At 49.0% G+C, this 27,352-nt stretch overlaps 2 protein-coding genes and 1 pseudogene across 2 annotated transcripts; 2 read left to right on the forward strand and 1 right to left on the reverse strand.

Moving 5' to 3' along the window:
• Positions 1-13,622: 13,622 nt before the first annotated feature.
• LOC142310475 (tripartite motif-containing protein 75-like) lies at positions 13,623-15,954 on the forward strand. The gene has a single exon (XM_075347996.1). The coding sequence runs from the start codon at positions 13,775-13,777 to the stop codon at positions 15,320-15,322; it is 1,548 nt and encodes a 515-aa protein (XP_075204111.1). The 5' UTR covers positions 13,623-13,774; the 3' UTR covers positions 15,323-15,954.
• Positions 15,955-19,683: 3,729 nt separating this feature from the next.
• Positions 19,684-23,975, reverse strand: LOC142313170 (E3 ubiquitin-protein ligase TRIM7-like; annotated as a pseudogene).
• A 265-nt stretch (positions 23,976-24,240) lies between these two features.
• On the forward strand, positions 24,241-26,594 carry LOC142312507 (E3 ubiquitin-protein ligase TRIM39-like). The gene has a single exon (XM_075351466.1). The coding sequence runs from the start codon at positions 24,388-24,390 to the stop codon at positions 26,158-26,160; it is 1,773 nt and encodes a 590-aa protein (XP_075207581.1). The 5' UTR covers positions 24,241-24,387; the 3' UTR covers positions 26,161-26,594.
• Positions 26,595-27,352: the final 758 nt, after the last annotated feature.

The following is a 27,352-nucleotide window of genomic DNA, read 5'->3' on the forward strand; positions in this document are numbered from 1 at the left end:
TAGTGCTCGTAGTGCCAGTCACAGTACTGATAGTACCGGCAGTAGTGCTCGCAGCGCCAGTCACAGTACTGACAGTACCGGCAGTAGTGCTCGCAGCGCCAGTCACAGTACTGATAGTACCGGCAGTAGTGCTCGTAGTGCCAGCCATAGTACTGATAGTACCGGCAGTAGTGCTCGTAGTGCCAGTCACAGTACTGATAGTACCGGCAGTAGTGCTCGTAGTGCCAGTCACACCACAAACACCCACTGAAATCTCAAGGGTCAGTTTTCGCTAGATTAAAGTTAGGGTTGGGGTTAGTGCTATGGTTAAAACTAGGGTTAGGGTTAAAGCTAAGGTTATGGTTAGGGTTAGAGCTAGAGATAAAGCTTGGGTTAGAGCTAGTAATAAGGGTTAGAGCTAGTAATAAGGGTTAGAGCTAGTAATAAGGGTTAGAGCTAGTAATAAGGGTTAGAGCTAGTAATAAGGGTTAAGATCAGGGTTGAGACTGGTGTGAAGACTCGGGGCTCGTGTGAGTATATTAATACCTTAGCCTTAACCCGAACATAAACAACAGCCAATGTAATAAAAACAATGTACAACTTATCAGGGTTTACACTTCTAGAACCTTCCTCTGAGCATAGCGTAGATTTCTTGTATCTGGCTTCAGCCGTGGTCCCGTGTCCGAGGCATAGCCCACGCCGCTCACAATCGGCAGTACAAGGATCCGGTGACACTGATATGCGGGCACAGCTACTGCCGGGTCTGTATCACCAAGACATTCGAGCTCCAGGATAAAGGAGACTACAAGTGCCCAGTGTGCAACCGTTACTTTAAGAACTTACCGGAGCTGAACTCAAACTGGAGCCTGCGTAACTTAGTAGACAGGTTGTCCTCTGTTGACCTCCAAAGCACAGAACTGGGCTCCATCTGTACATACTGCATCCTCTCTCCGGTGTCTGCCGTGAAGTCCTGCCTGCTTTGTGAAGCTCATCTATGTGAAGACCACCTGAGGGTCCACAGTGAAGCAAAAGAACATGTGTTAAGTGAACCCACTCTGGCCTTGAACTCTAGAAAATGCTCCATCCACAAGAAGACCCTAGAATATTTCTGTAAAAAAGACGCCATCTTCACGTGTCTGCGTTGTAAGTCGTATGGTGGACATCGGGGACATCATGTAGAGCACGTAGATGAGGCCTACAGGAAAAAGAAAAAGGAACTGAGTGGTGTCCTGGACGGCCTGACCAAAACAAGTGAAGAAGTTCACGAAAGACTTCACTCCCTGGAAGATGAGAAGGAAGACGCCCTGGCAAAAGCATCGGTGGTAAAGGAAAGGTTCACAAGCTTGTTTAGCCACATCAGTAGACAACTGGGAAAACTGGAGACAAGAGTCCAGAAGGAAATCTCCAGGCAGGAAGAGCAAATCCTACACTCAGTCTCTGATATGATTCTGGAGCTGGAAGCCAAGAAGGATGAGCTTTCCGAGAGGATATCTGACCTTGAGAAGATATGTGAAATGACCAACCCGGTGAGATTCCTACAGGAAGGTACATTGCCACCACTTGACGTTGGTGACCCTGGTGGTGACCAGGTACGTGTTCTAGGAGACCTTGAGGAGAACCTGGTGGTGATGTTGGTGAATACTGGAATGGCTGAGATTACCACTGATGTAGAGAACAACAAAGGTGCTTGAATCTTCAGATCTGTTGCTGGATGAGAACACAGCAGCCAATGATGTCAAGGTTTCTGAAAATTTGAAACTTGCCTCTTGGACCGACACTAACCAGGAACCTGAGAGGTTTAAGAACTTCCAAGTTTTAAGCACCAGAAGCTTTTCCTCTGGCCAACATTTCTGGTCTGTGGAGGCCAATGGATCAGGGAGCTGGATGGTGGGACTGAGCTATCCGAGTCTCGAAAGGGAAGGATGTCTATCCTACTTTGGCTACAACAGTAATTCTTGGGGATTGTGCAGGTATCTCGATAATCAATACTTAGTGATACACGAGGGTAAAGAAGTCCAGCTGCCTTACCAGTTTTCCTATCATATTCTGGGAATATATCTGGACTATGAAGGTGGACGTATGTCTTTTTATGAGCTCGGAGACCCTATTAGACACTTGCACACCTTTACTGCCACCTTCACCGAGCCCCTTCATCCTGCCTTTTATGTATGGAAGGGAGCCATTGTCAAAATAATAAACTAAAGGGTTGGCATGGTGGAAATCCTACAAACTGTCCAAAGAGCTCAGCTTAAAGAGGATGGTGAGTTTATCTTGTGACTGGTGGGGTGTTGTCACTGGGATGTTCACTTACGGTGAGGTGGTCCCAGTTATGGCTCTTGGAAGGAAGTTGATAACATCGGCCGAGCATTCCCTCTTCTGTATCTCCAGAGGCTTGATAAGAAGTGGCTTCTGCTTTTCTGATGTTTGGGGTCTACTCATTAATGAAGGTCCCAGAAGTCAAACCTTTACGAGATGTCTAAATAACCAGTCATGGGGAAACCACCATCATCCTGAGCCTGAGTATATTCATGAGAGGCCAAAAACATCACAAACCTCATGAGTCCATGTGACCGACTGTGACATAAGTAGGTGACCAGTCCACCTTGAGATGATGGTCTACTGCTTAGGGTCCTCACATGGAACAGCAGACGTATTCCTCTGTTCTGCTTTTTTTTTTTTTGCATACATTTTCGAAGATTCGTACATTATATAAAATATTCATGGGCTGAAATAAAACCAGTCAATATGGAACAATTGTCTTTGGTTCTTACTGGTGGAGGAATCCCTTCTAGATCAGTTGGTTGCTTCTTAAGTCCCTGATGTTTAGGTTTTGATGTCAGGTCTGTGATGTCCAATCTATTTAATCATCCAATCCATGGGGCCCAATGATTTATGCCTTATCCAGTCTCTGAGTCCATAGTTTCCGATAGCTTCTGGTAATCTACAGACACTTGTCTGATGCCAGTAGTTTTGTTGTCCCAGTCCTCAGTGTCCAGTACTTTGGGGTCCCATATGTCCAGCAGTTTGATGTCCCAGTCCCATATGTCCACTATTTTGGTGTCCCAGTTCAATATGTCCAGTACTTTGATGTCCCAGTCCCATATGTCCACTATTTTGGTGTCCCATTGTCTAGTAGTTTTGTTGTCCCAGTCCTCCAGTCCTCGGTGTCCAGTAGTTTGGTGTCCTAGTTCCTGATGTCCAATAGTTTGATGTCCCAGTCCCAGGTATCCAGTAGTGTAATGTCTTGGTCCAGGTGTCCAGTAGTTTTTTGTATCTGTCCCTGTTGTTCAGTAGTTTTAAGTTTCAGTCCCAGATGTCCAGTGATTTGGTGTCCCTGCTGTCCAGTAGTGCTGGGTCTCATTCCCAGGTGTCCAGTAGTGCTGGGTCTCATTCCCAGGTGTCCAGTGGTTTTTTTGTCCCATTCCCAGGTGTCCAGTGGTTTTATGTCCCAGGTGTCCAGTGGTTTTATGTCCCAGGTGTCCAGTGGGTTTTTGTCCCATTCCCAGGTGTCCAGTGGGTTTTGTTCCATTCCCAAGTGTCCAGTGGTTTTTGTCCCATTCCCAGGTGTCCAGTGGTTTTTGTCACATTCCCAGGTGTCCAGTGGGTTTTTGTCCCAGGTGTCCAGTGGGTTTTTGTCCCAGGTGTCCAGTGGGTTTTTGTCCCAGGTGTCCAGTGGTTTTTTGTCCCATTCCCAGGTGTCCAGTGGTTTTATGTCCCAGGTGTCCAGTGGGTTTTTGTCCCAGGTGTCCAGTGGGTTTTTGTCCCAGGTGTCCAGTGGGTTTTTGTCCCAGGTGTCCAGTGGGTTTTTGTCCCAGGTGTCCAGTGGTTGTTTGTCCCATTCCCAGGTGTCCAGTGGTTTTATGTCCCAGGTGTCCAGTGGTTTTATGTCCCATTCCCAGGTGTCCAGTGGTTTTTGTCCCATTCCCAGGTGTCCAGTGGTTTTATGTCCCAGATGTCCAGTGGGATTTTATTCCATTCCCAGGTGTCCAGTGGGTTTTTGTCCCATTCCCAAGTGTCCAGTGGTTTTTGTCCCATTCCCAGGTGTCCAGTGGGTTTTTGTTCCATTCCCAGGTGTCCAGTGGGTTTTTGTCCCATTCCCAGGTGTCCAGTGGGTTTTTGTCCCAGGTGTCCAGTGGTTTTTTGTCCCATTCCCAGGTGTCCAGTGTTTTTTGTTCCATTCCCAGGTGTCCAGTGTTTTTTGTCCCATTCCCAGGTGTCCAGTGGTTTTATGTCCCAGGTGTCCAGTGGTTTTATGTCCCAGGTGTCCAGTGGTTTTATGTCCCAGGTGTCCAGTGGTTTTATGTCCCAGGTGTCCAGTGGTTGTTTGTCCCATTCCCAGGTGTCCAGTGGGTTTTTGTTCCATTCCCAGGTGTCCAGTGGGTTTTTGTTCCATTCCCAGGTGTCCAGTGGTTTTATGTCCCAGGTGTCCAGTGGGTTTTTGTCCCATTCCCAGGTGTCCAGTGGGTTTTTGTTCCATTCCCAGGTGTCCAGTGGGTTTTTGTTCCATTCCCAGGTGTCCAGTGGTTTTATGTCCCAGGTGTCCAGTGGGTTTTTGTCCCATTCCCAGGTGTCCAGTGGGTTTTTGTCCCATTCCCAGGTGTCCAGTGGGTTTTGTCCCATTCCCAGGTGTCCAGTGGTTTTTGTCCCATTCCCAGGTGTCCAGTGGTTTTTGTCCCATTCCCAAGTGTCCAGTGGTTTTTGTCCCATTCCCAAGTGTCCAGTGGGTTTTTGTTCCATTCCCAGGTGTCCAGTGGGTTTTTGTTCCATTCCCAGGTGTCCAGTGGGTTTTTGTTCCATTCCCAGGTGTCCAGTGGGTTTTTGTCCCATTCCCAGGTGTCCAGTGGTTTTTTGTCCCATTCCCAGGTGTCCAGTGGGTTTTTGTCCCAGGTGTCCAGTGGGTTTTTGTCCCAGGTGTCCAGTGGTTGTTTGTCCCATTCCCAGGTGTCCAGTGGTTTTATGTCCCAGGTGTCCAGTGGTTTTATGTCCCATTCCCAGGTGTCCAGTGGTTTTTGTCCCATTCCCAGGTGTCCAGTGGTTTTTTGTTCCATTCCCAGGTGTCCAGTGGTTTTTTGTTCCATTCCCAGGTGTCCAGTGGTTTTATGTCCCAGATGTCCAGTGGGTTTTTGTTCCATTCCCAGGTGTCCAGTGGGTTTTTGTCCCATTCCCAAGTGTCCAGTGGGTTTTTGTCCCATTCCCAGGTGTCCAGTGTTTTTTTGTCCCATTCCCAGGTGTCCAGTGTTTTTTGTTCCATTCCCAGGTGTCCAGTGTTTTTTGTCCCATTCCCAGGTGTCCAGTGGTTTTATGTCCCAGGTGTCCAGTGGTTTTATGTCCCAGGTGTCCAGTGGTTGTTTGTCCCATTCCCAGGTGTCCAGTGGGTTTTTGTTCCATTCCCAGGTGTCCAGTGGTTTTTGTCCCATTCCCAGGTGTCCAGTGGTTTTTGTCCCATTCCCAGGTGTCCAGTGGGTTTTTGTCCCATTCCCAGGTGTCCAGAGGTGATTTGTCCCATTCCCAGGTGTCCAGTGGTTTTATGTCCCAGGTGTCCAGTGGTTTTTGTCCCATTCCCAGGTGTCCAGTGGTTTTTTGTCCCATTCCCAGGTGTCCAGTGTTTTTTGTTCCATTCCCAGGTGTCCAGTGTTTTTTGTCCCATTCCCAGGTGTCCAGTGGTTTTATGTCCCAGGTGTCCAGTGGTTTTATGTCCCAGGTGTCCAGTGGTTGTTTGTCCCATTCCCAGGTGTCCAGTGGTTTTATGTCCCAGGTGTCCAGTGGTTGTTTGTCCCATTCCCAGGTGTCCAGTGGGTTCTTGTTCCATTCCCAAGTGTCCAGTGGTTGTTTGTCCCATTCCCAGGTGTCCAGTGGTTTTATGTCCCAGGTGTCCAGTGGGTTTTTGTTCCATTCCCAGGTGTCCAGTGGTTGTTTGTCCCATTCCCAGGTGTCCAGTGGTTTTATGTCCCAGGTGTCCAGTGGTTTTTGTTCCATTCCCAGGTGTCCAGTGGGTTTTTGTCCCATTCCCAGGTGTCCAGTGGTTGTTTGTCCCATTCCGAGGTGTCCAGTGGGTTTTTGTTCCATTCCCAGGTGTCCAGTGGTTTTTGTCCCATTCCCAGGTGTCCAGTGGGTTTTTGTCCCATTCCCAGGTGTCCAGAGGTGATTTGTCCCATTCCCAGGTGTCCAGTGGTTTTATGTCCCAGGTGTCCAGTGGTTTTTGTCCCATTCCCAGGTGTCCAGTGGTTTTTTGTCCCATTCCCAGGTGTCCAGTGTTTTTTGTTCCATTCCCAGGTGTCCAGTGTTTTTTGTCCCATTCCCAGGTGTCCAGTGGTTTTATGTCCCAGGTGTCCAGTGGTTTTATGTCCCAGGTGTCCAGTGGTTGTTTGTCCCATTCCCAGGTGTCCAGTGGTTTTATGTCCCAGGTGTCCAGTGGTTGTTTGTCCCATTCCCAGGTGTCCAGTGGTTTTATGTCCCAGGTGTCCAGTGGGTTTTTGTCCCATTCCCAGGTGTCCAGTGGTTGTTTGTCCCATTCCCAGGTGTCCAGTGGTTTTATGTCCCAGGTGTCCAGTGGTTTTTGTTCCATTCCCAGGTGTCCAGTGGTTTTATGTCCCAGGTGTCCAGTGGTTTTTGTTCCATTCCCAGGTGTCCAGTGGGTTTTTGTCCCATTCCCAGGTGTCCAGTGGTTGTTTGTCCCATTCCGAGGTGTCCAGTGGGTTTTTGTTCCATTCCCAGGTGTCCAGTGGTTTTTGTCCCATTCCCAAGTGTCCAGTGGTTTTTGTTCCATTCCCAGGTGTCCAGTGGGTTTTTGTTCCATTCCCAGGTGTCCAGTGGTTTTTGTCCCATTCCCAGGTGTCCAGTGGGTTTTTGTCCCATTCCCAGGTGTCCAGAGGTGATTTGTCCCATTCCCAGGTGTCCAGTGGTTTTATGTCCCAGGTGTCCAGTGGTTGTTTGTCCCATTCCGAGGTGTCCAGTGGGTTTTTGTTCCATTCCCAGGTGTCCAGTGGTTTTTGTCCCATTCCCAAGTGTCCAGTGGTTTTTGTCCCATTCCCAGGTGTCCAGTGGGTTTTTGTTCCATTCCCAGGTGTCCAGTGGTTTTTTGTCCCATTCCCAGGTGTCCAGTGTTTTTTGTCCCATTCCCAGGTGTCCAGTGGTTTTATGTCCCAGGTGTCCAGTGGTTTTATGTCCCAGGTGTCCAGTGGTTGTTTGTCCCATTCCCAGGTGTCCAGTGGTTTTATGTCCCAGGTGTCCAGTGGTTGTTTGTCCCATTCCCAGGTGTCCAGTGGTTTTATGTCCCAGGTGTCCAGTGGGTTTTTGTTCCATTCCCAGGTGTCCAGTGGTTGTTTGTCCCATTCCCAGGTGTCCAGTGGTTTTATGTCCCAGGTGTCCAGTGGTTTTTGTTCCATTCCCAGGTGTCCAGTGGGTTTTTGTCCCATTCCCAGGTGTCCAGTGGTTGTTTGTCCCATTCCGAGGTGTCCAGTGGGTTTTTGTTCCATTCCCAGGTGTCCAGTGGTTTTTGTCCCATTCCCAGGTGTCCAGTGGGTTTTTGTCCCATTCCCAGGTGTCCAGAGGTGATTTGTCCCATTCCCAGGTGTCCAGTGGTTTTATGTCCCAGGTGTCCAGTGGTTTTTGTCCCATTCCCAGGTGTCCAGTGGTTTTTTGTCCCATTCCCAGGTGTCCAGTGTTTTTTGTTCCATTCCCAGGTGTCCAGTGTTTTTTGTCCCATTCCCAGGTGTCCAGTGGTTTTATGTCCCAGGTGTCCAGTGGTTTTATGTCCCAGGTGTCCAGTGGTTGTTTGTCCCATTCCCAGGTGTCCAGTGGTTTTATGTCCCAGGTGTCCAGTGGTTGTTTGTCCCATTCCCAGGTGTCCAGTGGTTTTATGTCCCAGGTGTCCAGTGGGTTTTTGTCCCATTCCCAGGTGTCCAGTGGTTGTTTGTCCCATTCCCAGGTGTCCAGTGGTTTTATGTCCCAGGTGTCCAGTGGTTTTTGTTCCATTCCCAGGTGTCCAGTGGTTTTATGTCCCAGGTGTCCAGTGGTTGTTTGTCCCATTCCCAGGTGTCCAGTGGTTTTATGTCCCAGGTGTCCAGTGGTTGTTTGTCCCATTCCCAGGTGTCCAGTGGTTTTATGTCCCAGGTGTCCAGTGGGTTTTTGTCCCATTCCCAGGTGTCCAGTGGTTGTTTGTCCCATTCCGAGGTGTCCAGTGGGTTTTTGTTCCATTCCCAGGTGTCCAGTGGTTTTTGTCCCATTCCCAAGTGTCCAGTGGTTTTTGTTCCATTCCCAGGTGTCCAGTGGGTTTTTGTTCCATTCCCAGGTGTCCAGTGGTTTTATGTCCCAGGTGTCCAGTGGTTTTTGTCCCATTCCCAGGTGTCCAGTGGTTTTTTGTCCCATTCCCAGGTGTCCAGTGTTTTTTGTTCCATTCCCAGGTGTCCAGTGTTTTTTGTCCCATTCCCAGGTGTCCAGTGGTTTTATGTCCCAGGTGTCCAGTGGTTTTATGTCCCAGGTGTCCAGTGGTTGTTTGTCCCATTCCCAGGTGTCCAGTGGTTTTATGTCCCAGGTGTCCAGTGGTTGTTTGTCCCATTCCCAGGTGTCCAGTGGGTTCTTGTTCCATTCCCAAGTGTCCAGTGGTTGTTTGTCCCATTCCCAGGTGTCCAGTGGTTTTATGTCCCAGGTGTCCAGTGGGTTTTTGTTCCATTCCCAGGTGTCCAGTGGTTGTTTGTCCCATTCCCAGGTGTCCAGTGGTTTTATGTCCCAGGTGTCCAGTGGTTTTTGTTCCATTCCCAGGTGTCCAGTGGGTTTTTGTCCCATTCCCAGGTGTCCAGTGGTTGTTTGTCCCATTCCGAGGTGTCCAGTGGGTTTTTGTTCCATTCCCAGGTGTCCAGTGGTTTTTGTCCCATTCCCAGGTGTCCAGTGGGTTTTTGTCCCATTCCCAGGTGTCCAGAGGTGATTTGTCCCATTCCCAGGTGTCCAGTGGTTTTATGTCCCAGGTGTCCAGTGGTTTTTGTCCCATTCCCAGGTGTCCAGTGGTTTTTTGTCCCATTCCCAGGTGTCCAGTGTTTTTTGTTCCATTCCCAGGTGTCCAGTGTTTTTTGTCCCATTCCCAGGTGTCCAGTGGTTTTATGTCCCAGGTGTCCAGTGGTTTTATGTCCCAGGTGTCCAGTGGTTGTTTGTCCCATTCCCAGGTGTCCAGTGGTTTTATGTCCCAGGTGTCCAGTGGTTGTTTGTCCCATTCCCAGGTGTCCAGTGGTTTTATGTCCCAGGTGTCCAGTGGGTTTTTGTCCCATTCCCAGGTGTCCAGTGGTTGTTTGTCCCATTCCCAGGTGTCCAGTGGTTTTATGTCCCAGGTGTCCAGTGGTTTTTGTTCCATTCCCAGGTGTCCAGTGGTTTTATGTCCCAGGTGTCCAGTGGTTTTTGTTCCATTCCCAGGTGTCCAGTGGGTTTTTGTCCCATTCCCAGGTGTCCAGTGGTTGTTTGTCCCATTCCGAGGTGTCCAGTGGGTTTTTGTTCCATTCCCAGGTGTCCAGTGGTTTTTGTCCCATTCCCAAGTGTCCAGTGGTTTTTGTTCCATTCCCAGGTGTCCAGTGGGTTTTTGTTCCATTCCCAGGTGTCCAGTGGTTTTTGTCCCATTCCCAGGTGTCCAGTGGGTTTTTGTCCCATTCCCAGGTGTCCAGAGGTGATTTGTCCCATTCCCAGGTGTCCAGTGGTTTTATGTCCCAGGTGTCCAGTGGTTGTTTGTCCCATTCCGAGGTGTCCAGTGGGTTTTTGTTCCATTCCCAGGTGTCCAGTGGTTTTTGTCCCATTCCCAAGTGTCCAGTGGTTTTTGTCCCATTCCCAGGTGTCCAGTGGGTTTTTGTTCCATTCCCAGGTGTCCAGTGGTTTTTTGTCCCATTCCCAGGTGTCCAGTGTTTTTTGTCCCATTCCCAGGTGTCCAGTGGTTTTATGTCCCAGGTGTCCAGTGGTTTTATGTCCCAGGTGTCCAGTGGTTGTTTGTCCCATTCCCAGGTGTCCAGTGGTTTTATGTCCCAGGTGTCCAGTGGTTGTTTGTCCCATTCCCAGGTGTCCAGTGGTTTTATGTCCCAGGTGTCCAGTGGGTTTTTGTTCCATTCCCAGGTGTCCAGTGGTTGTTTGTCCCATTCCCAGGTGTCCAGTGGTTTTATGTCCCAGGTGTCCAGTGGTTTTTGTTCCATTCCCAGGTGTCCAGTGGGTTTTTGTCCCATTCCCAGGTGTCCAGTGGTTGTTTGTCCCATTCCGAGGTGTCCAGTGGGTTTTTGTTCCATTCCCAGGTGTCCAGTGGTTTTTGTCCCATTCCCAGGTGTCCAGTGGGTTTTTGTCCCATTCCCAGGTGTCCAGAGGTGATTTGTCCCATTCCCAGGTGTCCAGTGGTTTTATGTCCCAGGTGTCCAGTGGTTTTTGTCCCATTCCCAGGTGTCCAGTGGTTTTTTGTCCCATTCCCAGGTGTCCAGTGTTTTTTGTTCCATTCCCAGGTGTCCAGTGTTTTTTGTCCCATTCCCAGGTGTCCAGTGGTTTTATGTCCCAGGTGTCCAGTGGTTTTATGTCCCAGGTGTCCAGTGGTTGTTTGTCCCATTCCCAGGTGTCCAGTGGTTTTATGTCCCAGGTGTCCAGTGGTTGTTTGTCCCATTCCCAGGTGTCCAGTGGTTTTATGTCCCAGGTGTCCAGTGGGTTTTTGTCCCATTCCCAGGTGTCCAGTGGTTGTTTGTCCCATTCCCAGGTGTCCAGTGGTTTTATGTCCCAGGTGTCCAGTGGTTTTTGTTCCATTCCCAGGTGTCCAGTGGTTTTATGTCCCAGGTGTCCAGTGGTTGTTTGTCCCATTCCCAGGTGTCCAGTGGTTTTATGTCCCAGGTGTCCAGTGGTTGTTTGTCCCATTCCCAGGTGTCCAGTGGTTTTATGTCCCAGGTGTCCAGTGGGTTTTTGTCCCATTCCCAGGTGTCCAGTGGTTGTTTGTCCCATTCCGAGGTGTCCAGTGGGTTTTTGTTCCATTCCCAGGTGTCCAGTGGTTTTTGTCCCATTCCCAAGTGTCCAGTGGTTTTTGTTCCATTCCCAGGTGTCCAGTGGGTTTTTGTTCCATTCCCAGGTGTCCAGTGGTTTTTGTCCCATTCCCAGGTGTCCAGTGGGTTTTTGTCCCATTCCCAGGTGTCCAGAGGTGATTTGTCCCATTCCCAGGTGTCCAGTGGTTTTATGTCCCAGGTGTCCAGTGGTTTTTTGTTCCATTCCCAGGTGTCCAGGGATTTGGAAGCACAAAGCACCGGCCCATAAGTGGTGCGGCCCATCCTTAAGCTTGGGAATATGAAGGAATAGGATTATTGACAGCACTAACGTCATACACTAAGAAACCCGCTTGGGGAGATAAAGTGCAGCAATACAACAAAACAGTATTTTTTATGTTATAAAATAAAAAGTTTTGATATTTTCATCTTTAAAACCCCAGGGGGCGCCGCTCACCCCCCATTCTGGGAAGTTTAGCATCACAGCGAGACATATTGAAGGTGACTGCTGTGATCCTGTCGTATGGACACTGGGGCGGCTGTCAGCGCCGAATACAGCGTTCCTGGGGTCGGAGGGTACAAATGACCAAGCCATGATAATTCCTCTGGTGGGTTTTGGGGGTTTTTGGGTTTTTTTTTTTTTTTTTTAGCAGATTTGCACCAAAAACTCTTCAAAAAACCTCTGGTCATTTTTTCTGTCAGTTTTCTCTTCTTTCTTGCTCTTTTCGTTGCTGTTTTTAGCTCTAAATTCTCCAGGATTTACCTAATTAGGCCCCAAAATCCAAAACTCTTTGTTCCCAATTCATTATTGCATTTGTGTTGTTTTTTGTGTAGTAGTTTTTTTTTTTTTTTTTTGCTTTTAGGCCATTTTTGTTGTCAATTTTGTGCCTTTTTAAAGCGAAACGTTACCGTTAAAATGTCGCCAGGGGCTCTAAAAATACTATTTCTTTTTTTACTTTTTTTAGTGCACGTTTCGTAAAAAATTATGCAAAATTTGTGAAATAAAAATTTAGGTGTAAATAAATCCATCCAGGGAGAATATTTGCTCCAAAATTTAGCAACTTTTTAAAATTTCACAACTGATGAATCAATTCCAAACCAGAAAAAAACTAACAGGTGAAAACATATAAAATAGAGTTAAAAAAAAATAAAAAAGGTAACAAAACTAAAATAAGAAAAGATGAAAAAAAAAATAAAAAAGTCAATGAAAAACAATATTAAAAAAAAGTTAAATATAAAAGGCAAATAAAAAAGATAAAAAAAACAGCAAAAATAAAAAGGCAAATAAAAACAATATAAAAAAAGAAAATAAAAAAGATAAAAAAAAATGAAAATTAAAAAGGCAATTAAAAACAAGATAAAAAAAACTAAAATAAAAATAGATTAAAATAAAAGGAAAATAAAAAAAGATTAAAAAGTAAAATAATAGATTAAAATAAAGGAAAATAAAAAAAGATTAAAAAGTAAAATAATAGATTAAAATAAAGGAAAATAAAAAAAATTAAAAAGTAAAATAAAAAAGCAAATAAAAACAAGATAAAAAAACTAAAATAAAAGGCAAATAAAAACAAGAATAAAAAAATAAATAAAAAAGATAAAAAAAACGAAAATTAAAAAGGCAATTAAAAACAAGATAAAAAAACTAAAATAAAAATAGATTAAAATAAAGGAAAATAAAAAAAGATTAAAAAGTAAAATAATAGATTAAAATAAAGGAATATAAAAAAAGATTAAAAAGTAAAATAAAAAAGCAAATAAAAACAAGATAAAAAAAACCTAAAATAAAAGGCAAATAAAAACAAGAATAAAAAAATAAATAAAAAAGATAAAAAAACGAAAATTAAAAAGGCAATTAAAAACAAGATAAAAAAACCTGAAATAAAAATAGAATAACTAAAATAAAGGAAAATAAAAAAGGATTAAAAAAGTAAAATAAAATAAATAAAAACAAGATAAAAAAAACCTAAAATAAAAGGCAAATAAAAGAATAAAAAATAAATAAAAAAGATTAAAAAAATAAAAGAAAAAAGATTAAAAGAAAAATAAAAAAGGCAATTATAGACAAGATAAAAAATGTAAAAGGAAAATTAAAAAAAAATAAAAAAAAAACCTAAAATAAAAAAGCCAAGTAAAGACAGGATTAAAAAAACGAACGTAAAAAAGCAAATAAAAACAAAACAAACAAACTGAAATAAAAAATAAAACAAAAAAATAAAATAAGATTAAAAAAAACAAAAATAAAAAAGGCAAATAAAAGATAAAAGCAACAAACAAAATAAAAAAATCATAAAAACAAGATTAAAAAAACTAACATAAAAAGGAAAATAAAAAAACTAAAATTAAAAAGGCAAATTAAAAAAAAGCTAAAAAAAAACCTAATAAAAAAAAGATAAAAAAATAAAATATATAAGGCAATTAAAAACAAGATTAAAAAAATAAATCCTCCCCTTTGTGCTAAAGCTGAGCAATCTGGAAAAGAAAGAGTTAAACCCACCCCCCCCTTTTATCAATGCCACCAGAAACCTGTTCTGCTGAGTTTGGAGGATTTTTTTTACATTTTTTTTCTAACTTTATTAGTCCCAGAGCAAACAGCCGTGGCCACTCGGCTTTCTTAAAGGCATCCCTGAGCTTCAGAGCGTTTCTCCAAGGAGCAGATACAATAAGTCCTGGAGCTCTGAGACCTCTCCTTTAAAAAAAAAAAAAAAACAACTCTCCAGTCCAGCCAGGCTGGCCAGGGAAGGTTTGGAGGTCCCTGCCCCATTAGCCTGCAGGATGCATATTGTGGTGTAGAGCATTTTTGCTTTCCTCAGTCCACAATGGCGACCACTGATCTGAGGGACGAGGTGAGCTGCTCCATCTGCCTGAGTGTCTACACGGACCCCGTCACCCTGAGATGTGGACACAACTTCTGCTGGGACTGCATCAGTTGTCTGCTGGACTCACAGAGGGACTCCAGAACTTATACCTGCCCCGACTGTAGGAAGGAGTTCAGCCAGCGGCCATCGTTGTACAGGAACGTGACTCTGAGGAGCATAGCCAGACATTTCCAGATCCCCGAGGGTCAGCACGGTAAGGCCACGGTCATGTGTACTTACTGCCTGCACTGCCCCGTCGTTGCCGTGACCTCCTGCGTTTTGTGTGAAGCTTCTCTATGTGGAAAACACCTTGACGTCCACAACAAAGCTTCGGAACATGTCTTGATTGACCCAACCGTTTCCCTGAAGAACCGAAAATGCTCAGTCCACAAAAAGATCCTGGAGTATTACTGTTCCGAAGATGAGATGTGCATCTGCGTCTACTGTCGGGTCGATGGAGACCACACCGGCCACCAAGTTCAATCTCCAGATGACGCCTCTGAGGAGAAGAAGACAAAGATGACCAAAGTTCTGGAGACGTTGACCTCGAAGAAGACAGAAACTGAGATAAAAATTCAGAATCTCCAAGAGCGGCTAATAAAACAGCAGGAAAAAGCATCCGAGATCAAAGGTAAAGTCTCCACGCTGTTCGTAGACATCAGAAAACAACTGGAGAACTTGGAGAAACGTATCATCAATGACATCTACAGGCAGGAGAAACGGGTGTCAAACGTAGTTTCTGCTCTGATCCAAGAGCTGGAGACTAAAAAGAACCACCTGTCCAAGAAAATGGGTCAGATCGAGGATTTGTGCCAGGTGACTGATCCGTTACTTATCTTACAAGACCCCAGTTGTGAAGACTACATCCAATATGGTCAAGAGGATGATGAGGTCCTGAATGATCAGAAGATTGAAGATACAGGGGACCTTGATGAGGCCCAGATTAAGAAGACCATACATGACCAAGTATCTGATCTGACCACCCACGTCAACGCCTGCCTGTTTTTGTTGGATCCTTTGGACCTCTCGTTGGATGTAAACACAGCCGCTAATAACCTAAGTATATCGGAGGACTTGAAGACGGCATGGGTTACATCCACGGACCAAGAGCCACCAGTTTGCCCAGAGAGGCTTCTAAGTATCCAGACTTTTTCATCTGGGCAACATTACTGGGAGGTGGACACCAGTCAATCGGGAGACTGGAAGTTGGGTGTGAGCTACCCCTTTGTAGATGGTGTTTGTGAGGACTCCTGGTGCTTGTGGAGGAATAATGACCAGTGTTCAGCAGTGCATGAGAAAAGCGTTGGCCCCGTAGCGTTGTGCAGTAAACTGTATTGTACGTCGTTTGGGGTGTTTCTGGATTACGAGGCCGGACGGCTGTCCTTTTACCAGCTGGGTGACCCCATTAGACACTTGCACACTTTCTCTGCCACCTTCACCGAACCTCTTCATGCTTCATTCTGGTTAAATAGTAAAGACTCAAAAGCCTGGGTCGAAATCAAAACCTAAAGATCCACTTGTCTGAAAAGTACGTTTGGCATAACGAAGCTCCACCACCCTAGAACCTAAACTGGCCCCATCAAAGAGAAGGTGATAACCAGGACTGGCCTTACGCTGGACGGTGTCTGTGTGCTACCTCATGTTGTATCCACGTGGTGTACGGTCATACAGTATTATTAATTATGCCATACGGTCACGGAAAAATAGTGTAATAGAGTAAGAGAACTGTTTAATGTCTATATAATGATGATATACAATTAATATCTAAGTAGTTGTCCCTTAAAGGGGACTTGTCACTTGCCATAAATATGTATTTTTTTTATTCTGGTTTAGTTGCCGCTGTTCTCCTGAATTCAGCGCTGTTTATTTTTCAGTCCTGCGCCTCTCCGTTCCTGAGATATGGCCCCTTCTTTCCGGTATGTAAATCCAGACTTGTTAGCCAAGGGGCGTGGCTATGAACTATGCACTGTGGGGGGGGTTTAGTGTCATAACCACGCCCCCCTTGACTACAAGATCTACATGTGGGATATAGTCTGCCATATCTCAGGAACGGAGAGGAGCAGGAACAAAAGAAAAATGGCGCCGGATTCATGAGAACAGCGGCATTTGGGAGTTATTAGTATTGTGTATGTAAAAAACTGCTGTGTGTGAATACTGTGCAGATAAATAAATGTAGATTATAGGCATCGCCTGGTTTATTTGACCCCCCCAGACACTGCCCACTGCCTAGACCGGCAGCAGATACAGTGGTACAACAAAAGAAGCTGCGCACCTCCAAATGTTTTTTGTGGGGGCTGCAGAATCTGTTCTGGCATAGTATTAGTTTAGGGGGTCTGGGGTATAAATTACTTTAGGGATGTGGATTCTGCAGTTTGAATTAATTTAGTTGTCAGTAGGAGGGTGGACATTGAGGAGCTGTCAATCACGCGGAATGGTCAGAGATTCAGCAGCAGGGAGGCGGCACACTGAGGAGCTTGACAGGCTGGGGACAGAGGTTACACAGTGAGGAGGGCGGACAGCGAGGAGGGCGGACAGCGAGGAGGGCGGACAGCGAGGAGGGCGGACAGCGAGGAGGGCGGACAGCGAGGAGGGCGGACAGCGAGGAGGGCGGACAGCGAGGAGGGCGGACAGCGAGGAGGGCGGAGAGTGAGGAGGGCGGACAGTGAGGAGCTTGTCAGGCTGGGGCAGAGGTTACACAGTGAGGAGGGCGGAGAGTGAGGAGGGCGGAGAGTGAGGAGGGCGGACAGCGAGGAGGGCGGACAGCGAGGAGGGCGGAGAGTGAGGAGGGCGGACAGTGAGGAGCTTGTCAGGCTGGGGCAGAGGTTACACAGTGAGGAGGGCGGAGAGTGAGGAGGGCGGAGAGTGAGGAGGGCGGAGAGTGAGGAGGGCGGAGAGTGAGGAGGGCGGAGAGTGAGGAGGGCGGAGAGTGAGGAGGGCGGAGAGTGAGGAGGGCGGAGAGTGAGGAGGGCGGAGAGTGAGGAGGGCGGACAGCGAGGAGGGCGGACAGCGAGGAGGGCGGACAGTGAGGAGGGCGGACAGTGAGGAGGGCGGACGACACGGAGAAGCTTCAGATTTACCTGGACATATAATCCCTATGGGAAGATTAAGTCAAACTGCACCCACCGAGCATGATTGACAGCTCCTCCGTGTCCAAAAACAAATACAAGACCCCAGACGAGACCCCCTGTATATAGATCCCAGACGAGACCCCCTGGATACAGACCCCAGACGAGACCCCCTGTATACAGACCCCAGACGAGACCCCCTGTATACAGACCCCAGACCAGACCCCCTGTATAGAGACCCCAGACCAGACCCCCTCTATAGAGACCCCAGAGCAGACCCCCTGTATAGAGACCCCAGAGCAGACCCCCTGTATAGAGACCCCAGAGCAGACCCCCTGTATAGAGACCCCAGAGCAGACCCCCTGTATAGAGACCCCAGAGCAGACCCCCTGTATAGAGACCCCAGAGCAGACCCCCTGTATAGAGACCCCAGAGCAGACCCCCTGTATAGAGACCCCAGAGCAGACCCCCTGTATAGAGACCCCAGAGCAGACTCCCTGTATAGAGACCCCAGAGCAGACCCCCTGTATAGAGACCCCAGAGCAGACCCCCTGTATGCAGACTCCAGACCTGACCCCCTGTATACAGACTCCAGACCAGACCCCCTGTATACAGACTCCAGACCAGACCCCAGACCAGACTCCCTGTATACAGACCCCAGACCAGACTCCCTGTATACAGACCCCAGACCAGACTCCCTGTATGCAGACCCCAGACCAGACCCCCTGTATACAGACCCCAGACCAGACCCCCTGTATGCAGACCCCAGACCAGACTCCCTGTATACAGACCCCAGACCAGACCCCCTGTATACAGACCCCAGACCAGACTCCCTGTATACAGACCCCAGACCAGACTCCCTGTATGCAGACCCCAGACCAGACTCCCTGTATACAGACTCCAGACCAGACCCCTGTATACAGACCCCAGACCAGACCCCCTGTATACAGACCCCAGACCAGACTCCCTGTATACAGACCCCAGACCAGACTCCCTGTATGCAGACCCCAGACCAGACTCCCTGTATACAGACTCCAGACCAGACCCCTGTATACAGACCCCAGACCAGACCCCCTGTATACAGACCCCAGACCAGACCCCCTGTATGCAGACCCCAGACCAGACTCCCTGTATGCAGACCCCAGACCAGACCCCCTGTATGCAGACTCCAGACCAGACCCCCTGTATGCAGACTCCAGACCAGACCCCCTGTATACAGACCCCAGACCAGACTCCCTGTATGCAGACACCAGACCAGACCCCCTGTATGCAGACCCCAGACCAGACCCCCTGTATACAGACTCCAGACCAGACTCCCTGTATACAGACTCCAGACCAGACCCCCTGTATACAGACCCCAGACCAGACTCCCTGTATACAGACCCCAGACCAGACCCCCTGTATACAGACTCCAGACCAGACCCCCTGTATGCAGACCCCAGACCAGACCCCCTGTATGCAGACTCCAGACCAGACCCCCTGTATGCAGACACCAGACCAGACCCCCTGTATGCAGACCCCAGACCAGACTCCCTGTATGCAGACACCAGACCAGACCCCCTGTATGCAGACCCCAGACCAGACCCCCTGTATACAGACTCCAGACCAGACCCCCTGTATACAGACTCCAGACCAGACCCCCTGTATACAGACTCCAGACCAGACCCCCTGTATACAGACTCCAGACCAGACCCCCTGTATACAGACTCCAGACCAGACCCCTGTATACAGACCCCAGACCAGACCCCCTGTATACAGACCCCAGACCAGACCCCCTGTATACAGACTCCAGACCAGACCCCCTGTATGCAGACCCCAGACCAGACCCCCTGTATGCAGACTCCAGACCAGACCCCCTGTATGCAGACCCCAGACCAGACCCCCTGTATGCAGACCCCAGACCAGACTCCCTGTATGCAGACACCAGACCAGACCCCCTGTATGCAGACCCCAGACCAGACCCCCTGTATACAGACTCCAGACCAGACCCCCTGTATACAGACTCCAGACCAGACCCCCTGTATACAGACTCCAGACCAGACCCCCTGTATACAGACTCCAGACCAGACCCCTGTATACAGACCCCAGACCAGACCCCCTGTATACAGACCCCAGACCAGACCCCCTGTATACAGACCCCAGACCAGACCCCCTGTATGCAGACCCCAGACCAGACCCCCTGTATGCAGACTCCAGACCAGACCCCCTGTATGCAGACTCCAGACCAGACCCCCTGTATACAGACCCCAGACCAGACTCCATGTATGCAGACCCCAGACCAGACCCCCTGTATGCAGACCCCAGACCAGACTCCCTGTATGCAGACACCAGACCAGACCCCCTGTATGCAGACCCCAGACCAGACCCCCTGTATACAGACTCCAGACCAGACCCCCTGTATACAGACTCCAGACCAGACCCCCTGTATACAGACTCCAGACCAGACCCCCTGTATACAGACTCCAGACCAGACCCCCTGTATACAGACTCCAGACCAGACCCCCTGTATACAGACCCCAGACCAGACTCCCTGTATACAGACCCCAGACCAGACCCCCTGTATACAGACCCCAGACCAGACCCCCTGTATACAGACTCCAGACCAGACCCCCTGTATACAGACCCCAGACCAGACTCCCTGTATACAGACCCTCTTGTGTAGGTTCGGCAGACAAAAAGTTTCCAAATAGGACTTTAAAAAAGTTTTATTTATGCTGGAACAGAGCATTTTTCAATGGAACATCCCTTTAAAGAATGCTGACATCACTCTGGAGCACTGCATTGTGGGAAGTCAGTGCTATGTGGTGCCTCCCACAATGCATCACTTCACAAAGTGCAGCTTTGGTTGTGAGCAGAGATTATGGTGGTTTATGATAAAATGGCGCGCGGTGCTTTGTTATTATGCTGGTGTATTATGGTCAGGGGATATAGAGTGTTTATATTATATAAATGTATAGTGACGGCAGCTTTCTCATGTGAGGACCTCTGCTTGCTGTCAGTGAATGTAAACGTCCGGTCCATCCATGCCCACCATGAAAATCCTTCCAGAGTCTAAAGATGGCGTGGAGTGGTTTGGTGAAGGTGGCGTGGAAGGAGTGCAGGTGTCGGATGGGGTCACTCAGCTCGTAGAAGGACAGGTGGCCCGCCTCGTAGTCCAGGTAGACCCCGAAACGCTGACAGGTGAACTCATCCCGCAGCTTGACCTCCTTGCAGGCGTGCATGGCCGAGTACTGGTTGTTCCATTTACACAAGCCCCATGATTTCTTGTTGCAGCCGATGTAGGAGCGGAAGCCTTTCCTGGCGATACTGGGATACGACATTCCCAGTCTCCAGTTTCCCCACTTACTTGTTTCCACCATCCAGAAATGTCGTCCCGTGGAGAAGCTGGAGCCGCTTAACACCTGGTGGTCTTTAAATCTCTGCGAGGTCTTTGGTTTTGGATCATGAGATTCTACCCAATAAAAGGACTTCATATCTGGGAGGACCCGAATATTATTCCCACCCGTGTCCTCATCCAGAAAGATGTCCGACTCCTCTTACATGAAGAGACCATTATGGGCAATGGTGACCAGCTCAGCAAATCCAGTCTTCAGAATCTCCGAGATCAGAGCTTTGTCCGGATCGTGAGCAGCTCTAGAATAGTCCTGTTGGTGGTTGTCACCATCATCAATGGCTAATAGTTCTAGTCCCTTGAGGAGTGTGATAGGTTCAGATGTGGTACGCAGCTCTTCCATAGTGGGCATCTTCTGGGTCAACTCAACTTTCTTCCTTTCCAGGTCCTTGACAGCTGATATAGGATCAGATTTGATTTGAAGACCATTCTAGAATGGTCTTCATCTTCATGGACCACTCATCCCCCTTCATTTCCAATCCATCGATGACTGTAATGGGACCAGATGTGGAACGCAGCTCTTTGATGATGGCCGTGAAGGACTTTCTTCTCTAGAATTTCCATGTGTTTCATCATGTCCTCGTTGACCTTCTTTGACAGACCCTCGGCTTCCAGTTGAAGCAGTTGACCCTGTTTCTTCAGATCATGGATTAGGTCTTCAGCTTCTGATCTTGATGATGACATTCCTCAAATACATTATTCATCTTGTCCTTCTTCTTCATGGGTGTCTCATCGAGAGATTCCACCTCGTGTCCCTGGTGTTCGGCCATGCAATAAAGGCAGAGATAAGCGACATCTTCCTCACAGTGTTTTTCAAACATCTTCTTGTGAATGGAGTATCTTCTGACGTCCATATTAAGGAGTTGGTTACAACGTGTTCGACAGACTTGTTTTGGACTCTTTCATGGTTGTCATATAGAGAAGTTTCAAACATCTGGCAAGACTTGATGTCGGGTGCCAGAGATTGGATACAGTTAGGATTAGGGTTCGTGCAGACGGTGCCAGGTGTCTCAGGCGAGGAGCAATGGATGACATTGCACAAAGTCTGGTCCCTTATCGGTGAGGAATTGGATCGCGTCTTGCAGTCAGGACACTTATAATCTACGGCGGCCCCTTGAATGGAGAATGTGGGCACAGCTTCTGCCGGGGGTGCATTGCTCACCTGCTGGACAGCAGATTAGCAATGCACCCCCGGCAGAAGCTGTGCCCACATCTCAGCGATGAAGCTTCTCTATAGAGAGATCAGGTCAGACACCATCACAGGAGGTCAACAGAAGTTGTAAAGATGGGGGGGGGGGGTGGTAGAGTCCTTAGACTATGAATTGCCAAGAGTATTAACCTATCACACTGGCAGACACAGACGGAAAAGGGCCCCTTTGCAAGAGAAATATCACCTCCTAATGCCCTTTGCTTTGAAGGTAGAAATGGGCCCCCTTAACTCCTGGGCCCCTGGTAGCACCAATTAATATGTCCATCCATGGTCTATCATGTTTGAAGGTTTGCAGATATCGTGCGAGGAGGTCCTAGAGAGGCTGGAGACAGGATGAGCAAAGCTATTATGTGCTCTGACGAAGGAGGGGGAGTCCGCGCACCATCTGTTCATTAACTCTTTCCTGCCCGCTCAGAACAAAAACAACACAATCATCGAAAATCTTGGCCCACCTATAAGCCTTTGTACAAAGTAGCTAACACCGACCTAACGGACCCTCGGACTCACTGTTTTGGCACATCTCGACCCCTGTCGGTCTTTGTACAAAGTAGCTAACACCGACCTAACGGACCCTCGGACTCACTGTTGTGGCACATCTCGACCCCTGTCGGCCTCTGTACAAAGTAGCTAACACCGACCTAATGGACCCTCGGATTCACTGTTTTGGCACATCTCGGCCCCTGTCAGCCTCTGTACAAAGTAGCTAACACCGACCTAACGGACCCTCGGATTCACTGTTGTGGCACATCAAGGCCCCCTGTTGGCTTTTGTACAAAGGGGCTAACACCGACCTAATGGACCCTCGGAGTAACTGTTTTGGCACATCTCGACCCCTGTCAGCCTCTGTACAAAGTAGCTAACACCGACCTAACGGACCCTCGGACTCACTGTTTTGGCACATCTCGGCCCGTCGGCCTTTGTATAAAGTAGCTAACACCGACCTAACGGACCCTCGGACTCACTGTTTTGGCACATCTCGGCCCCTGTCGGCCTTTGTATAAAGTAGCTAACACCGACCTAACGGACCCTCGGACTCACTGTTTTGGCACAACTCGGCCCCTGTCGGCCTTTGTATAAAATAGCTAACACCGACCTAACGGACCATCGGACTCACTGTTTTGGCACATCTCGGCCCCTGTCAGCCTCTGTACAAAGTAGCTAACACCGACCTAATGGACCCTCGGATTCACTGTTTTGGCACATCTCGGCCCCTGTCAGCCTCTGTACAAAGTAGCTAACACCGACCTAACGGACCCTCGGATTCACTGTTGTGGCACATCAAGGCCCCCTGTTGGCTTTTGTACAAAGGGGCTAACACCGACCTAATGGACCCTCGGAGTAACTGTTTTGGCACATCTCGACCCCTGTCAGCCTCTGTACAAAGTAGCTAACACCGACCTAACGGACCCTCGGACTCACTGTTTTGGCACATCTCGGCCCGTCGGCCTTTGTATAAAGTAGCTAACACCGACCTAACGGACCCTCGGACTCACTGTTTTGGCACATCTCGGCCCCTGTCGGCCTTTGTATAAAGTAGCTAACACCGACCTAACGGACCCTCGGACTCACTGTTTTGGCACAACTCGGCCCCTGTCGGCCTTTGTATAAAATAGCTAACACCGACCTAATGGACCATCGGACTCACTGTTTTGGCACATCTCGGCCCCTGTCGGCCTTTGTATAAAGTAGCTAACACCGACCTAACGGACCCTCGGACTCACTGTTTTGGCACAACTCGGCCCCTGTCGGCCTTTGTATAAAATAGCTAACACCGACCTAACGGACCCTCGGAGTCACTGTTTTGGCACATCTCGACCCCTGTCGGCCTCTGTGCAAAGTAGCTAACACCGACCTAATGGACCATCGGACTCACTGTTTTGGCACATCTCGACCCCTGTCGGCCTCTGTACAAAGTAGCTAACACCGACCTAACGGACCCTCGGACTCACTGTTTTGGCACATCTCGGCCCCTGTCAGCCTCTGTACAAAGTAGCTAACACCGACCTAACGGACCCTCGGACTCACTGTTTTGGCACATCTCGGCCCCTGTCGGCCTTTGTATAAAATAGCTAACACCGACCTAATGGACCATCGGACTCACTGTTTTGGCACATCTCGACCCCTGTCAGCCTCTGTACAAAGTAGCTAACACCGACCTAACGGACCCTCGGACTCACTGTTTTGGCACATCTCGGCCCCTGTCGGCCTTTGTATAAAATAGCTAACACCGACCTAACGGACCCTCGGACTCACTGTTTTGGCACATCTCGACCCCTGTCGGCCTCATTACAAAGTAGCTAACACCAACCAAATGGACCCTCGGACTCACTGTTTTGGCACATCTCGGCCCCTGTCAGCCTCTGTACAAAGTAGCTAACACCGACCTAACGGACCCTCGGACTCACTGTTGTGGCACATCAAGGCCCCCTGTTGGCTTTTGTACAAAGGAGCTAACACCGACCTAACGGACCCTCAGACTCACTGTTTTGGGCACATTAGTCAGGGCGTAATCACAGGCGTGGGAAATACAATTTCGGCGGAGACAAGAGATGTGCCAAAAAACAGAGAGGCCGGGGGTCCGTCAGGTTGGGGTTGAGAACATCCTAAACTGTTATGGGAGCCCTTTGAGTTTACATTCTGAGCAGGCGGGAAGGAGTTAATGAACAGATGCTGCGCGGACTCCCCCTCCTGCGTCAGAGAACAATAATGGCTCTGCTCATCCCGTCTCCAGCTCTATTACCGGTGCTCCAGGCTCACGTGATGTGGACCTAGGACCTCCCCGCTTGATATCTGCAAATCTTTGCTGCGTCACCTGCAAACTAAACCTGATCGCCTATGAATTGCCAAGAGCGTTAACCTGAGGACTCCGCCATCGCCCGGTGTCTACACCTTCTGCTGACCTCCAGCGATGGCGTCTGACAATCTGACTTGCTCTCTCTGCCTGGACATTTATAGAGAAGCTTCATCGCTGAGATGTGGACACAGCTTCTGCCGGGGATGCATTGCTCGTCTGCTGGAGATGCAAGGGGTGGCCGGAGATTATAAGTGTCCTGACTGCAAGACACGATCCAATTCCTCACCGAGAAAGGACCAGACCTTATGCGATGTCATCCAATGCTCCTCGCCTGAAACACCTGACACCGTCTGCACTTACTGTATCCAGTCTCCAGCACCCGACATCAAGTCCTGCCAGCTGTGTGAAGCTTCTCTATGTGACGACCATCAAAGAGTCCAAAACAAGTCTGCCGAACACGCCCTGACCAACCCCACCCTTAATATGGACGTCAGAAGATGCTCCATCCATAAAAAGATGCTGAAAAATAACTGTGAGGAAGATGTCGCTTATCTCTGCCTTTATTGCATGGCTGACCACCAGGGACACAAGGTGGAATCTTTCGATGAGACACCCATGAAGACGAAGGACAAGCTAAACAATGTATTAGAGGAACTGTCATCATCAAGATCAGAAGCTGAAGACCAAATCCAAGATCTGAAGAAACAAGGTCAACTGTTTCAACTGGAAACCGAGAGTCTGTCGAAGAAGGTCAATGTGGTCTTTCAGGATATGAGGAAACACATGGAAGTTCTAGAGAAGAAAGTCCTGAGTGAGATCTCCAGGCAAGTGGAGAAAGCTGCAGCCCCACGTCAGCAGAAGATCCAAGAACTGGAAGCAAAGAAGGATGAGTTGTCCATGAAGATGACCATCATCGAAGAGCTGTGTTCCACATCTGATCCCATTACAGTCATCGATGGACTGGAAATGAAGGAGGATGAGTTGGCCATGAAGATGAAGACCATTCTAGAATTGAGTATCAAATCTGATCCTATATCAGTCCTTAAGGACCTGGAAATGAAGAACTTTGAATTGACCAAGAAGATGCCCACCATTGAAGAGCTGCGTACCACATCTGAACCTATCACACTCCTCAAGGGACTGGAACGAAAAGTCATTGATGATGGTGACAACCACCAACAGGACTATTCTAGAGCTGCTCACGATCCGGACAAAGCTCTGATCTCGGAGATTATGAACACTGGATTTGTTGAGCTGGTGACCATTGCCCATAATGGTCTCTTCATGAACGAGGAGTCCGACATCTTTCTGGATGAGGACACGGCCGGGAATAATATTCGGGTCCTCCCAGATATGAAGTCCTTTTATTGGGTAGAATCTCATGATCCAAAACCAAAGACCCCGCAGAGATTCAAAGACCACCAGGTGTTAAGTGGCTCCAGCTTCTCCACGGGACGACATTTCTGGATGGTGGAAACAAGTAAGTGGGGAAACTGGAGACTGGGAATGTCGTATCCCAGTATCGCCAGGAAAGGCTTCCGCTCCTACATCGGCTGCAACAAGAAATCATGGGGCTTGTGTAAATGGAACAACCAGTACTCGGCCATGCACGCCTGCAAGGAGGTCAAGCTGCGGGATGAGTTCACCTGTCAGCGTTTCGGGGTCTACCTGGACTACGAGGCGGGCCACCTGTCCTTCTACGAGCTGAGTGACCCCATCCGACACCTGCACTCCTTCCACGCCACCTTCACCAAACCACTCCACGCCATCTTTAGACTCTGGTTGGATTCGCATGGCGGGGCGTGGATGATGCTGAAGAACAGTGGACCTTATGTCTCTTCGTGGCCTGTAAGTGGCCTCGCTGCAGAGGCCGGAGTGCACCTGTAGAGGGCGCAGGAGATCTCCTTGTGACACTGCCATATACCAGGGCAGAGACCCTGTCACCTGACAACCAATATTACCACTATTACTGCCCCCTAGTGGTTGTCATGGGTGGCAGAAGATGTCGCACTGTATAACTACTCACAGGGGAAGCTTTGTTACAGTGTATCAGTCCAGATAATCTGCACTGCTCACATCTGTGTCGTTACAATGTGTCAGTCTAGGTTGCTACAATGTATCTTTCTGCTTTATAACAAACCCTCAGCTGCCATAGATTTTATACATATAATTGAGGCCGTTTACATTCCCTGACAGCAAGCAGAGGTCTCCACACGGTAAGAACGCTGCGGCTCCTGTGAGAACGGACGATGCCTTTGTCTTTTCTGTGTTGCCATCACTTTATCGCAGCCTCCACCATAATAAACCAGTGATATAATGAAGGGCAGCAGCGTGGGATGTATGATGTGTGCCATCACTGTCTCCAGTCACAAGCTGTGCGGCCGAACAGGGGCCCGAGAGGTGACCGGGGGCCCGAGAGGTGAGGGGGGCAGAGAGGTGACCGGGGGGTAGAGAGGTGAGGGGGGCAGAGAGGTGACCGGGGGCCCGAGAGGTGAGGGGGGCAGAGAGGTGACCGGGGGCCCGAGAGGTGAGGGGGCCCGAGAGGTGACCGGGGGTCCAAGAGGTGACCGGGGGGTAGAGAGGTGACCGGGGAAAGAGAGGTGAGGGGGGCAGAGAGGTGAGGAGGACAGAGAGGTGAGGAGGCCCGAGAGGTGAGGGGGGGGTAGAGAGGTGAGGAGGCCCGAGAGGTGACTGAGGGCAGAGAGGTGAGGAGGACAGAGAGGTGACGGGGGGAAGAGAGGTGACCGGGGGCAGAGAGGTGAGGGGGCCCGAGAGGTGACCGGGGGCAGAGAGGTGAGGAGGACAGAGAGGTGAGGAGGCCCGAGAGGTGAGGGGGGGTAGAGAGGTGAGGAGGCCCGAGAGGTGACTGAGGGCAGAGAGGTGAGGAGGACAGAGAGGTGACGGGGGGAAGAGAGGTGAGGGGGGCCCGAGAGGTGAGGGGGGGTAGAGAGGTGAGGAGGGCAGAGAGGTGAGGAGGCCCGAGAGGTGACTGGGGGCAGAGAGGTGAGGGGGGCAGAGAGGTGACCGGGGGAAGAGAGGTGAGGGGGCCCGAGAGGTGACCGGGGGCAGAGAGGTGAGG

Source organism: Anomaloglossus baeobatrachus, chromosome 5, assembly GCF_048569485.1.
Source record: "Anomaloglossus baeobatrachus isolate aAnoBae1 chromosome 5, aAnoBae1.hap1, whole genome shotgun sequence".
Taxonomy (NCBI): Eukaryota; Metazoa; Chordata; class Amphibia; order Anura; family Aromobatidae; genus Anomaloglossus; species Anomaloglossus baeobatrachus.